Source organism: Lepus europaeus, chromosome 7 (assembly GCF_033115175.1).
Source record: "Lepus europaeus isolate LE1 chromosome 7, mLepTim1.pri, whole genome shotgun sequence".
NCBI classification, from domain to species: domain Eukaryota; kingdom Metazoa; phylum Chordata; class Mammalia; order Lagomorpha; family Leporidae; genus Lepus; species Lepus europaeus.
Genome location: NC_084833.1, coordinates 49050034 through 49064342, shown reverse-complemented (window position 1 = coordinate 49064342; position 14309 = coordinate 49050034). Strand labels below are relative to the sequence as shown.

At 35.4% G+C, this 14309-nt stretch overlaps 1 protein-coding gene across 16 annotated transcripts in view; it reads right to left on the bottom strand.

The window, feature by feature from the left end:
* Positions 1-14309, bottom strand: part of SOX6 (SRY-box transcription factor 6) — a 666111-nt gene that overhangs the window by 204485 nt on the left and 447317 nt on the right. For all 16 annotated transcript variants that reach the window (XM_062196439.1, XM_062196440.1, XM_062196435.1 and 13 more), the window contains one exon: positions 12736-12804. In XM_062196439.1, coding sequence (XP_062052423.1) covers positions 12736-12804 — 69 coding nt within the window. The remainder of the gene's footprint in view (positions 1-12735; positions 12805-14309) is intronic.

Here is a 14309-nt window from a genome sequence, read left to right as displayed (position 1 = left end):
AAACACTTTGCAGAGACACCATAGGTGTTAGGAAAACAAATTTAAATTAACCTATACCAAAACAAGAATTACTAGTTTAACTGTAACTCTAATAGTCAAAGACATCTACTTTTAACATTGTGTTCTTAACCACTTGATAAACATAGCATTCTGACAAATCAGGGTCTAGACAATCAGGGCCCAGTCTTACTGAGAAGGAAAGACAGGAAGGTCAAGGTTCTAAACACAGAGTTCAGATTACTTCTGCCAGTGATCTCAACTCTCTCTCCCACAAGGGATCCCTGGGAGGTTATGAGTGTCAAGGATATACTCTCATCCTAAGACGGAATCCATGACAGGGCTCCCAGAGACCAGTAGGTCTGAACATCCATTAAATCAGAAATCTTGACAAACAGCTATTGTGAGTATGCCAATTTCAAGAGCCTAACTTTATTTTCTTTGCCTTGGTTTCCATAAATATTCCAACAATGATCTGGAATTCTACTAATGGCAAACTGCATGTTGGTTCCATCATTGTAGAACTGACCTGGCCTACCCAATCTTCTGGGACTAACATCTGGCTAGAATCTAACAATGAATCCCACTAACTCATTTGTGTCTCTGGATTTTCTGTAGACCAAGAAGAAACAGGTTACCTAATGGTGTGTCCATTCCATCTTGCCCTGACACATAAGCTCAAGAAACCTGAGTCTCCAGAAAGTGTTACAAGGAACTGCTGAGAGTAAGGCAAAGAGAAAAGCATGAAATTTCTTTTCCCTTTTCCTTTTCTCAAACCACAGTCATTCATCACCAAATAGGCCATAGCTTTCTATTCACATGCACTCTCCTCTTTGATCTTCTGCAACCAAGCTCATTCTACCAATATGTCCACATTGATTCTTTCAAATCCCAGCCTCCAGCTAAGAAACTGATCATCTTGGCACCATTGTGACACTTCATGGTGCTCAGTGAAGTACAAGCTGGGAAGAAATAGGGGTTGAGAGCCACAAAATGAAATAAAGCCCTTTAAGACAAATACCAGAACTAAGAGCTGGAGATCCATACTCTTAAAGTTTCAGGTCTCTGCTATCTCAGGTTCCATTTAGTTACATGAGGGATCTTTAAATGCCCATGGGAAATGCATACTATTATAAAATTATGCGAGTATTTCCATTTTTGCATCAAAATAAACATTTTTCAATTCCATTTTTCCATGAATTTTTGAAGTGCCATGTCACTAGTCCTAAAGTGCTATATATTTAAGTAATTCTCTACAAAATGACTTCTGCCACATTATCCTTGAGAAACATCAACCTAGGACTTAACTATATCTTTTACTGAGTTACGCTGCACGAGGAATATGTTTCCACTTGCATAATGAGGTCCTGACCTTATTACAATTTTAGAAAAGAGTCAAAATTATTAATCAATCAACTGAAATGAAATATAGTTTTCTTAATTTTTTCTCTTTTCCTATTTATATTCCAACATATACAACATAAGAATATATAAAGAGGTGCCGGTGCTGTGGTGTAGTAAGTTAAGCTTCCGCCTGCTGTGCCGGCATCCCAGATAGGTGCCAGTTTGTGTCCTGGCTGTTCCTCTTGCAATCTAGCTCTCTACTAATGGTCTGGGAAGGCAGTGGAAGATGGCCCAAGTGCTTGGGCTCCTATATCCATGTGGGAGATCCAGAAGAAGCTCCAGGCTCCTCGCTTCAGATCAGCCCAGCTCCGGAAGTTGTGGCCATTTGGGGAGTGAACCAGATGATGGAGACCTCTCTGTCTGTCTCTCCCTCTCTCTGTCTATAACTCTGTATCTCAAATAAATAAATAAATAAATATTTTTTAAAAAATAAGGTAGAAAGAAGGGGCAATAGATGATGCTTATTGGAGAACAAAATAGGCCTGGTCTGTTGCAATTCTTTAGAATCATTTGTCCATTTTGTTGACAGCACAGCTGAGAGCCCTGTTTGCCCTAATTTTGGCCACTGCACAAAACTCTTCTGCAGGCATTTTAAAAGAAAAAGCCTCCACTGAAATCTATATGTAGCATGATCTGACTGCGGATGGACCCTATGCTTTATTCTGAAGCCTGAATTTCTTAACTTTCATTGTTTAATGTTACAACCGTAGCATTTTCTTAATGAATCGAGTGGTGGGTAAAATTAATTCAATGTCTCACAGGAGACATGACACCTTTTGCATCATTTATTTTATTTTGAACAAGTAAAAATATCTATCTGTAACATTAATAACTTTGAGTGGGAGTTACTATAAGTGAATTAAAAATGGTTATGTCAGTGCATCCTTTCCACATTTAAAAGATATTTCCCTGTGCTATATCAAGTGTCACACAGTATATCAATTTTTATTTCCCATCTCTCAAGTCTGGTATGCATACTGTTTAACTTCTTAAATTCTAAGTACAGACATAATTCACAAAAGCTAGGCAAATGCTTGACTTACAGGAGATGGCATCCATAAGATTTATATGAACAACTTCATTTTAAACAAGAAGGACTTTTGCATTCTGTGCTGCTACATCACACAAGTTCATTTGTGTTTAAAAAGCTATAAAATAAATTGGAAAGGTTCATTTACTATCCTTCCAACTTCACAAGCACGATCGATCTAATAGCAAAGCCCATTTTAGTGTGAAAGGTGAAAACCTGACCCTGTTTTTCCAGAATAAAATGTCATGCTCCTTTTTGTACAATCCCTAGGCAGCTCTGTCTAATTCTCAGTCAACCATTTCCAAGTGCCTGATAAACCTTACTCTCAACTCACTGACAATTGAAATAGCTCTTATCTGGCCACGAGAGAAAATTGTTGCTCTTTCTTTTCATCTAGATTATCATGGTGATAATAATTGATTATAGTGTACACATGTTGATTATCTTATATTCACATCACTGATTTGCAGGTTCTAAATATGTAGGTGCATATAGATGCAAACACGTATACACATGCACATACTAACTATGCACAAGTACATTACTCTATTAGGGACTCTGGAATTATTCCTAAACCTACTTACACAGGAACAAGCACCACCAACAACGAGAGTCATAGTGATAGACATTATGTATTGAGAAGTAACTAGGGGATTTATGCAATTATTTCTGATCCTAAACTACTATACAATTGTCCATCTATAGGAATTAGGAAATGCAGGATCAAAGATATTTAGTAACTTTTCTCATAGGTAATAAGTAGCAAAACAGACTACAGAGGAACTAAGTGGTAGAACTGAAATTTATATCTTGATTTATTTGTCTCCAAAATTTGTGCTGGTACCACAAAAATGTTCAATTATACTCCAACACAACACGTATTACTCTCTGTATTTTCTATTTATATGTATGTATACATATAAATGTATGCATATACATAAAATGTATACATATTTATATGTACACATATAAATATATTCATATATATTTTTATATATGATTATATTCCTCACATATGTCCAGATGTGCTCAAGTCATTTGGAATTTTTAAAAATGCTTTCACAGAAATCACAGGCTAGGGACAGGCCTTTGGCCTAGTGATTAAGGTACATACATCCCAGAATGGAATTTGATCCCCAGCTCCAGCTCCTGATTCCAACTTCCCTTTAATATGCACCTTGGGCAGCAGCACGTGATTGCTCAGGTGCCTGTGTATCTGTTGTAACCCATATGGGATGTTGTTGCAGGCTCCTGGCTTTGGCCTGGCCCTGTCCTGGCTATCAGAGGGATTTGGGGAGTGAACCAGCAGATGCAAGAAATCTCTCTCTGCGCTTTTCAATTTATCTCCGTTGTTCTGCTTTCTAGTAGATGAAAAATCAATAAATAAGCTTTTTATTTTAAAAGAAGTCCATGCCCCAGATCAGTGTATCTGGGTTTGTCCTGTCTCTGGCTTCTGACTTCAGATTTCTGCCAATGAAGACCCTGGAGAACAGCAAATGGCTCAAGAAAATGTGTTCCTGAAACCCACGTGGGAGACCTGGATTGAGTTCCTGACTCCCTGTTTTGGCTCTTGCTCAGCCCTGCCTGTTCTGGTATTTGGGGAGTAAACTGGTATATGAGCAATATTTCTTTTCTCTCTCTCTCTCTCTCTCTCTCTCTCTCTCTCTCTCTCTCTCTCTCTCTCCCCCCCTCTCTCCTCCCACCCCACCCTGTCTTTCCCTGCCTCTCAATAAATATTTTTAAAAGATTTTATTTTCTAAATGTTTTATTTTGTAAGACCATGTTTTAGGAGTTTTTTTATGCACGTTCTCCTAAAAGATACAGATCATCTGATATCAACACATTCTTGTGTTGTCAGTACACACACACACACACATACACACACAAAGTTATTAGGAAAACTAAGTAAATGTATTGAAATTGTTTAAACCATTGTCCATCAAAAGATTTCTAGTTAGCAAATGAAGTAGCTGTTACTAAATCCGAAAGTATATTTTAACTTCTCAATAATTACTTTGTAAGTTATAATCCATCCCACAGTCTGAATGGGTGGATGGATGGCTGGACAGGTAGATAAATTCTATCTAAACGAATTAGAGTTCACATTTAATCATTTAATTTGAAGTATCCCTATCGATCAGCATTTCTCACCCCTGATATCCACTAGAATCATATGGAAAGCTTTCAATAGTCTCCAGGCTGGGACTGCACTCCAGACCAGTTAAATCAGCATCTTTGGAATGGGAACAAGGCATTGGAGACTTTCAGGTGACTGGAAGGCACAATGAAGGTTGGGGACCACTGGCATCAAATATTGTCATTTACTGCTTACTTTCATTAGATGGAGAGATAGCTTTTAAAGTTACTAATATGAAAGGTGACTGATCTGCAATGTAGAGAAATGCCATTTTAAAGCACTCATAAAGTAATATAATTAGCTAGTAGAAGCTTCTGTGTAAATACCAGAAGAATCATTCAGCCTTTAGTGCATCTCATAGTTCACTACAGAAGGATTCCAGCTACACTTTTTACTTTGTTTCTTGTGGAGATATACCAATAGTTGTGGTAGTCTGGGATATAAACTGAAAACAAATCTTCAATTCTTCCCATTTAAGGATAAAAAGAATATAATGAATGATTATTTTCCACATTTTATAAACTAGCAAACTGAAGTACAATATGATTTATTCAATTCACAAGAAGGGAAAATAAAGACCAATAAAGACCCAAGATAGAAGAATCCGAAGAGTGCTAGGTGAGGAGTCAAAACCTTGGGTCCCACCCATGACTCTAATGTTTAGCCTTTCAAGCTTGGATAACTCTGTTATACACCTCAATCTCTTCACGTGAAATGAAGGATTTGGGCTAAATTAAGAGTTCCCAAGATTTGTATATCATAGACCAGTAAAATTTCAAAGGATGGGGCCGGCGCTGTGGTGCAGTGGGTTAACGACCTGGCCTGAAGTGCCAGCATCCCATATGGGTACCGGTTCGAGTCCTGACTGCTCCTCTTCTGATCCAGTTCTCTGCTATGGCCTGGGATAGCAGTAGAAGATGGCCCATGTCCTTGGGCCCCTGTACCCATGTGGAAGACCCAGAAGAAGCTCCTGGCTCCTGGCTTCGGATTGGCGCAGCTCTGGCCGTTGCGGCCAACTGGAGAGTGAACCAGCAAATGGAAGACCTCTCTCTCTGTCTCTACCTCTCTCTGTAACTCTGTCTTTCAAATAAATAAAATAAAATATTTTAAAAAATTTTTCAAAGGAAAACAAAATGAAGACATACATATTTAAGAACATTTTATTTCACCAAATAAAATGATTGGAAAATAAAGAAGCAAAGCACATGCCATGTGTTATCACCATTACTTCATAAAGAGAAAGAACATTTTAATTCCAAAAAAGGTGGGGAAAACATCCTCTGAGGGTGATACTTAAATTCAGTTTTGGAATAGACTCCCTAAACTGTCCATCAATAGGAATAGCTACATACCCTTCCTCTAACTAGTGAATGAGAATCACGCAGACCAAGTTTAACATTTTGTGAAAGTGGTAGCAAGGTGAAGGGGGAATATTTAAAACACCTTGGTGTAGTGCCCTTTTAAGGGTTTCCTAAAATCACATCATTGAAGAACTACCTTCATAATGTTTCCCATAGCCAAATACCCAACCACTATTTGCTTAAGATCCTTATTTGATTTTTCTTATTTTTTCTTACATACAATTATTTCAAAAGTAAACTTTAAATCACTACTACTACTACTACTACTTCAAGTAGAAAGCTAAAATAACTTTTCATAAGAAGATAACCACCAAATATCCATGAAGTTTTCATTTTTGTAAATTGTAGCTAAATGCTATTGCCTCCAAGGTATGAGACCATGATTTTCTTTCTCTCTCTCTCTCTCTCTCTCTCTCTCTCTCTCTCTCTCATTCTTTCAGAGAGAATATTTAAAAACTAAAGTTAAACTGATCCCTCAATGTAAAGAGAAGGATTTAAAAAAATAGAAGAGAGTCACTTTTTCCCTTGGAGATTGATTGGCATTATATACTATCACCTGCTGGCAGCACACAGGCCATTTTTTCATTCTGTTGCACCCCCACCCAGCCACCTCTGAAAGAAGCAAAGACAGTGGCTTCCCTGAATTCTAAGTGTCACCGACTTGGGAGAGGACTGGGGGCAGGGGGTCTGAGAGATAGGCACATACAGGTATGATACAGTTGAAGAATCTGAAGCATAAAGCATGAAAAGTGTAGAGATTCTCCTTCATGTTTTGGTTGGCTGAATGAGATCTTTGTCCTAAGGCCATGTTTGGAAAAAGATAGCAATCTGATTAATATTTCCATATAGTTGCTCATGGGATTTGGTCAGGACTCACATTTCTAGATCCATTCCACCTTTAACAAACAGTCTAGCATAATTAATGTGCAGCTGAAATCCACAACAAAAAATTCATAATTTTAGCTCTTATGTCCCTTGCTATTCACAAATTGTAACAGTTTTACCTATTCTTTATAATCCAGAAACATTATTATTAAAGTGGTTGAAGCAGGCTATAGAGCATCTATCATTACTTAAAAAGTTAATTAGATTACAAAAAAGGGAAATAATTAGATTTGCATTTTTATCTTGATTTTAAACTTCCAAAGACAATCACAACAGGCTGCCTGTGGGCGATTAAAAGCAGCATACAGCACAGAACAGAGAGGAGAGAGGTTCTGTTTTTCCTGGCTAATTCATGATTGAGATAGAATTACAAAATATTTTAAGGGCTTGCTGAAGCTAGGGGCTAATCCTAGACTTCTAAGCTTTGTTTATAACCCTAATATAATTGCAAGAGAGTATCAGATTCATATACAGTGCCAATAGAAGTATTAAATTGCTTTCAATAGGTTTATTTGGTCCTTTTCAGAGGCTGTTGGAAGGAGATTCATTACCTGATCAATAACACACAAAAAAGAACCATTTGCTAGAGCCAAAACAGAAGCCTATAATTGCCTTTTGTTTATCAATACGAAATACAATTAACAAAGAGATATAACCCAAGACAGAGGGACTACATAAGACTGAAAACCAGTTTCTATGTCCCCCAGTTTTCCAGTCATCTCCAATAGACAATAAATGGAAGGTCCAGCTCTTAAAATTAGAGGTCAATTAGATACTTAACGATGAAGCGTATCTTCAAATATATATATTATTATTATGCTAGCAAAAAAATTAATTAACCAGGTCAAGCAGGCCACAAAGGCTAATGTACAAAGTAATTCTTTCTGGTCTTTAGACAACTACTTCTCATAAAAAGGCAGTCCTTTATTCTGCTCAGCAGATACCTGAAATGCCTATAGTTAATCATAGTGACAGAGACAAAAGGCAAATTTTATCTCCTCAAAAGGTGACAGTATATCTCAAATTATTCCATTTAATTGTTTAAGGACAATTATTTCCTTATTCACAATATTAACATCTTTCTGGTTTCTATGAAAGGAGAATATATATTTAATGTTGCCCTACCATGAAACAAACACAGTCACACAAAATATAGCAACAGCATGCAGGAATACATAATTGAAATAGAAAACACTATGAATGAAAAATATTAAGAACAAAATGAAACTTCAATGAAGCTGAAACATTTGGCATGGGGAAAGGTAACCAAGTAGCATGTTACAACATTTTTAAAAAAGAAAGTTTTCAGATAAGACAAAAAAATCTGCAAAGACCCAGCAATGACATTTAGTCCAGACCTTCTACAGATTGAGTTTGCCATCTGCCATCTGTTAAATGATGAAAGAGAGTAACAGATATATTAATCATAAAGAAAACAGAGAGTAAACTATTTCAAGTTTCACAATTATACCCAAAAGAGACGTGCATGTATGAATTGACAAATTGCTGGCCCTGAACCAGAAGGCCAACTGCCCACATAAAATCCCAACCAGTCAATCCTTTCATAAGAGACTGCTGTTCAGTCACTGATGCAAGGAGAGGATACTTGCCTGAATGGCACACAATACAAGCTACTTGAATAACTCTAAAACTGGGGTCTGAAGAGACATGAGTAATTGGATAATACCATTCATCCCTGGAAAAGTAAGTTTTTCACAGAGATATTTTGATAATGAGTTGAATTCTTTTGCAGAGTAACTTCTAGCTGCAAAAATGCCATCATTTAGATATGTCCCTATTGGCAAGCTACAGAAATCAAAGAATGTGGTCTATTGTGTTCATAAAGAATATCTTCTCTAGATTGAAATCTATGATGTGGGAAAATAAGCCTAGATGAATAAATATATGAATGAATCAAGAAATCAGGACTAATAAATATTTTGTTCTACTTATAATGGGTTTTATTAATAATTGATTAAAATACTATACATATGCTTTAATTACTTATATCTGTGTCATGGATTAAAAGTGAATTTTTTTACCAGTTAACATAACTCATAAATAAAATGCTTCTAAATATTGGCTAAGATACTATAATACAATAGGTGGACAAGAGAGAGGATGGAATTACTGCATAAAAATCAATCCCCAAATCTAAGGATTCATATTATTTTACCTATTAGTTTTGCTTTCCATAGATTTAATAACAATTTTGCTATTTTCCAACTAGAAATATCAAAAGTATTTAACTCTTTCTGAGCCCCATATCAGAATTATTTATCTGTAATAAATTATAGGAATCATCACTTTACCCAAAGCACAGAAGGATTCAAATTCACTAAGCAAACAGCTTCCTGAAATATCTGTTAATATTAAAGTATTTTATAATCATTTAAAATTGTTACCTTGGTTTTTAAATGGTAAAAAATTGATTCATCAAAAAATACAGAGTTTACAAAATCAGTCATCATACTTTTTCTATAGCTTATATGGTCTTAGAAGTATGTATGTCTAATTGTTAGGAGTTCTATATTAGGATAGCTTTAACGATCTGTGACTATCTTGAAGTTGATTATATATCAGTGAACTTGACATCTTTTCATCTGATTGTTATTTATGGCCTCTGCCTGTGTTCTTGCTGAACTAGGGTCTTCTTGCTTTTGGTCTGTTGAACTCTTTCTTCAGTGGAGCAGTAACCCTTTCACTATAATGTAAATTGCAAATATGTTATCTCAACAACAGGCTTTTTAAGTGAAAAAGCAAAAAGTGTGTCTTTCAACAGTTTAGTTATGATTTACCAAGGCAAAATTATGTTAAAAGTACACTCAAGAAAGAAAACAAATGAATGTATTTGTAGCTACATATATACATTTTGAATGATTGCAAATAAAGTAAGCACAGGGACTGTTAAAATACTATCTTAATCATGCCTTTTGCTATCTCTAGTGAAAAATGGTGTCTTTTAATTCGTTCAAACCATTGAGATTTTCATTTGTTTCCATTATAATAGACATGTTTGCGTGTATTGCTAAAAGCAGTTGGATACTTTTCCCTTTCTATTAAAGCTGCAAATTAAAAAAAAAAAAAATACTAATTCAGAAGTCAGCATTCTGATCTAGAGGAACAATCTTCAGTGTAACAACCTGATCCTCATGACCTACAGCCAACTGCTGTGGCTTAAATCTTGCTGACTGACCATGTTAACTAATAGGTATTAGGACTTAAGATTTAAAACAAACATAAAATGAAACAAAAAATGACAAAAAAAAAGTCAAATTTGCTGAAGTTGTCTCTGTATTCATCATTTACTTTAGAATAGAAGTTAGATCTCTTTTTCAATTTCTTGTTTTATTTTTTGTTCATTTTGATTTTAGATGGGAGAATGGTTCTTTTTTAGTGATAGAAAAAATTTTGAAGCATCCCTTGAATTTCATATTTTGCTCAAAATGCATACTAAAATCAGTCCAACAATAACTCTGTCCTAAATTTGATCATGTCTATGACTTGTCAAAAACCATATTCAAAAATATGATTAACCCACTCCCTTTCCAAAAGAAAAAAAAATAGCTGAAAGTCTGAATAACAAATACCTGCTCTGTAAGTGTCACAGTTGAATAAATCTTGTCTAAGGAATGCTTCTCAGCATTTGAAACATTCTTTGAATGGTCTCATACTGACAAGATATACTGGGACGCAACGACTCTGGACAGAATCAACCTTAAATACAGATCTTATTACTTCCTTTTATTTTTTTAAAATGTGAATTCATGTTACCTATATTTCTAAAATGAATGGAACTTACACTGTATATCTATAATTTTATAATTTACACTGCTGAGTTGAAATGCTGATCAGCTAAAATTTTTAAACATTTATACGATGAGAAATATCCACAAGTTGTAAAAGCAATAAACTTCTATTAGAAAACTTGAAAAGTTATTTCTATCTTCTCAAATTATACACTGTAATGAATATCTTAAGATCATGTTCTATCATTTTCTGAAAAAGACATCAATTTCATGTAATCAAATTATAGCTATAAAATCATATGTAATCAATAAATACTTCATAAAAATATTCAGAACTGCTTTACTTGTTATTCATCTGAGGTCTCCAGTAGCACAGGAAAACATCAATTAAGAAGCCTAGTCAATACAAACTACACTGGACTAAGAAATAAAATACATTAAAGTGACTAAAAAAAGGTAGTAAAATTATTACTAATAACTATATAGGAATATCTTGGGGAACTTCTTTCATTCTTACTTTACAAATAAAAGAAACAGAGAGAACTAAATGATCATGTTATTTAACACCTACTGAGTTCTTAGAGAAGAATCTAGAGAAAAATGTAGGAAGCCACAGGCTAAAAATCTTGACCTTAGCAGTAGGGGATACACTGAAAATTTTAATAAGGGCAGAACAAGGGAACACCTGGACAGTTATTTAATTAAGGATCTCAGCATGAGTCATAAAAAGAGATATCAGGATGAGAAATCATTCCAAGATTTAATTGTAAAGGCTGAACGTCAAAATGCCAGAGATTCTAACTCATTTACATTTAGACTCTTTTATTGGGAAATATATAGACTTAAACATGAAATACAGGAGCAGATCAAAACAAATGAACAACAACAACAGAAAAAAAACTTGTCCAAAACCTGCTAGTGATGTTTGCTGGACAAAATGCCAAATTAGGAAAAGAGACTTCTTCAGACATGAAATCAATATAGTAAATGCAGTAACTGTTACCTGGTATACTAAGTAGAATTCACAAAATGAAGCAAGGATCTAAGTAAAAATCACTGCTGTTCATTCATAAGTTAGGAGTTTAAACTGTGATTTTATACTAATTAAAAATTATGCAGGGGGTTCCAATATTAACTTCAAGAAAAGTAATAATATAATTTGCAATATGCTGGCCCAACTAGCCTGTATTAACCATATCAAATATCTAAAGGAATGACAGAAATGAAACTATCCCCTCCTACTCCCAGACCACTGTAAATGTGATCTATATATTTTAACAATGCCACAAGAAAAAGGAACTTTCTAAATTGTGTTAAAATAAATTAGGACCAAGGTTTTCTTCCTATCCAGACTGTAAGCTACTTGAAGACAGACTATCATTAATTTTTATATTCCCTTCAGCATCTATAAGGAATGTAATTAATATGTATTTATTAAAGAACAAATTAATTATGAAGAACCTTTCCTCAGATTCCTCTCAAGATTGGCCCCATCAGTCCTAATGACCACATAAAAGTATGTTTTTCAGCCCCTGTCTACAATCTTGAAGAACAGTGGTTTTTCTACTTACTACTTTGTTGAATTCTTTGGTGGAGGGTCAAGCATGTGATTATGAAATACACTAAAAGTATGTAATTGTAAAAATTAAAAGAAAAAAATTAAGAAAGAAGGAGGGAGGTTGGGAGTGTGGGCAGGGGTGATGACAGGGTGGGCAGTATCACTGAGCTCCTAAATCTGTATATATGAAATACGTGAGACTTTCTCACCTTATATAAATGAATTTTTTTAATTTTTAAAAAGTAAGTTTCTCTACAGGGAGCTATTACACAGTAAAACACAAGGCAGAAAGTGGTAGGTGGCAATAAAATAGCATCTGTATGCCCCATGGAGGCACCAGGTTTCTACAGGTTGTGTTAGGTAAATGCCAACAGGAATAAAAAACAGATAAGGTTTATTCTGCTTATGCACCACATCGGAGAAGAATGCTTGCACCACCACCTACGTGGTCCATATTTCCTACACCCACTTACACAATTGTGTGCATCATCCCTGCATAACAGTCCTACTGGTGTTGTTGATAAGACAGGGGAGCATTTGCAGCATTTTAAATTCCATTTTCAAGGAGGAAAGTATCTAAGTATAATCAGATGAGAGTAATAAAATACACTGACCTGGATCTGTTGCTGCAGGAGATTGATTTTGTGCTGCTGTTGCAGAAGTTGCTGCTGTTGTCTTGCAATCTATCAGAAATAAAGTTTCATTAAGTTAAAATGAAATGCTTACACCTTTGCGATTATCTCGGGTATCTCTCTTAGTGTTACAAGAATGCTTTACTGCTCTATGATAAAGAGCGCCTATAAAATGAGAGGGGAAGAATCAGAAAGTTAAAAAAAAGGAAAACAATTTTTTTTGAACAGGTGAACTTGCTCTACCTATAAATGAAATCTACCCCTATGGTGCTTGTGCGCAATTCGCCCATAGCTTTATTGGTCAGCTGAAAATAATAGGAACTTAGAAATTGAATCCTTATCATGACAGGAATACTCTGGCTACATTTTTTTTTTCTAAAGAGTTTAATTTGGATGTAAAAATAAATCTTAAGCTAAGGCAAGAAAAAGCTTCCTATTACTGTATAATATGATTCACCTTGGTGAAACCTTTTCTGATGCAAAGATTTTATACACTTAGAAATAATTGTCAAAGGAATGTCAAAAAACATAATGGAAAGTCAAAAAGTTTCAGCATTTGTGTTAATGCTGTATCTGATGTACAACGAATTTTTAAAAACCAATTAAACCATAATTTAACATGTATCCTTTTCAGGGTTGTGTGTTTATTTTACAGGACAGAATCCACATACAAGTTTTATATTCCCTTGCTTCATCCAACAAGCAAATCCAGCATCTTAACATGTTCTCTGGTCTATAAAAAGAAATATTAACCAGTTCACACAAGCCCTACAGAAAACTGGATCTGCCCTGTAAGAGGACAAAGAACTTTCTTGGGATCATGGCGTTTACAATGATGCATGAATTCAGGAATCAGGCTGCCCGCTGCCTCGAAAGCTAACCTGTTACCTACAGCTTCTTATTGAGTACACACTCACTGCCAGCATAGGAAGCCAGAGAGAAAAGGGCCAGAGAGCACTTAGAAGGGAAGACTTATAGTCTAGTCTTTGTATTTCTTCCTATTTCCAAAGCCAGTATTCTAGAATGAGCCATGATTGAAGTGACAATGAGTGTGGATTGGTCCCCAGCTGTATACTTCCTGAGTATTCTTGATGCTCTAGCCTTGTGCAAGGGGAAATGTCCAAATCACATTTCATTCAGCATAGCAGTCTGCTCTCAAATGTATCTTTGCGATTTCGAATGATAACTGGCTCATATTGTAAGGCGTGAGAAAGCTGCCCTTAACATGGACCACCATTTGGGAAATGGGACTGCTAATTCTCAAAGCTTTAAAGACAAAATGGGAATATAGTTTAATCAGGTTAGAATGGTTCTCTCTGCTTATTTCTACTCACATCAGAAATGGACAACTCACTCTGCACCTCCAGGTATGGATGCTGGATTCTCTGAATATTTATTTCCTCTTAGCAAACCAGTGAAACACCACTAGGCATTTAATATTGATGGTCCCTCCTAAATGATAAAGTGCTGCATAGAAATGCATCCAAAACACCACACTGCAATTACTATCATCCACTCTAAACGTATGGGTTTGACACAGTGAAGTATGGTACATA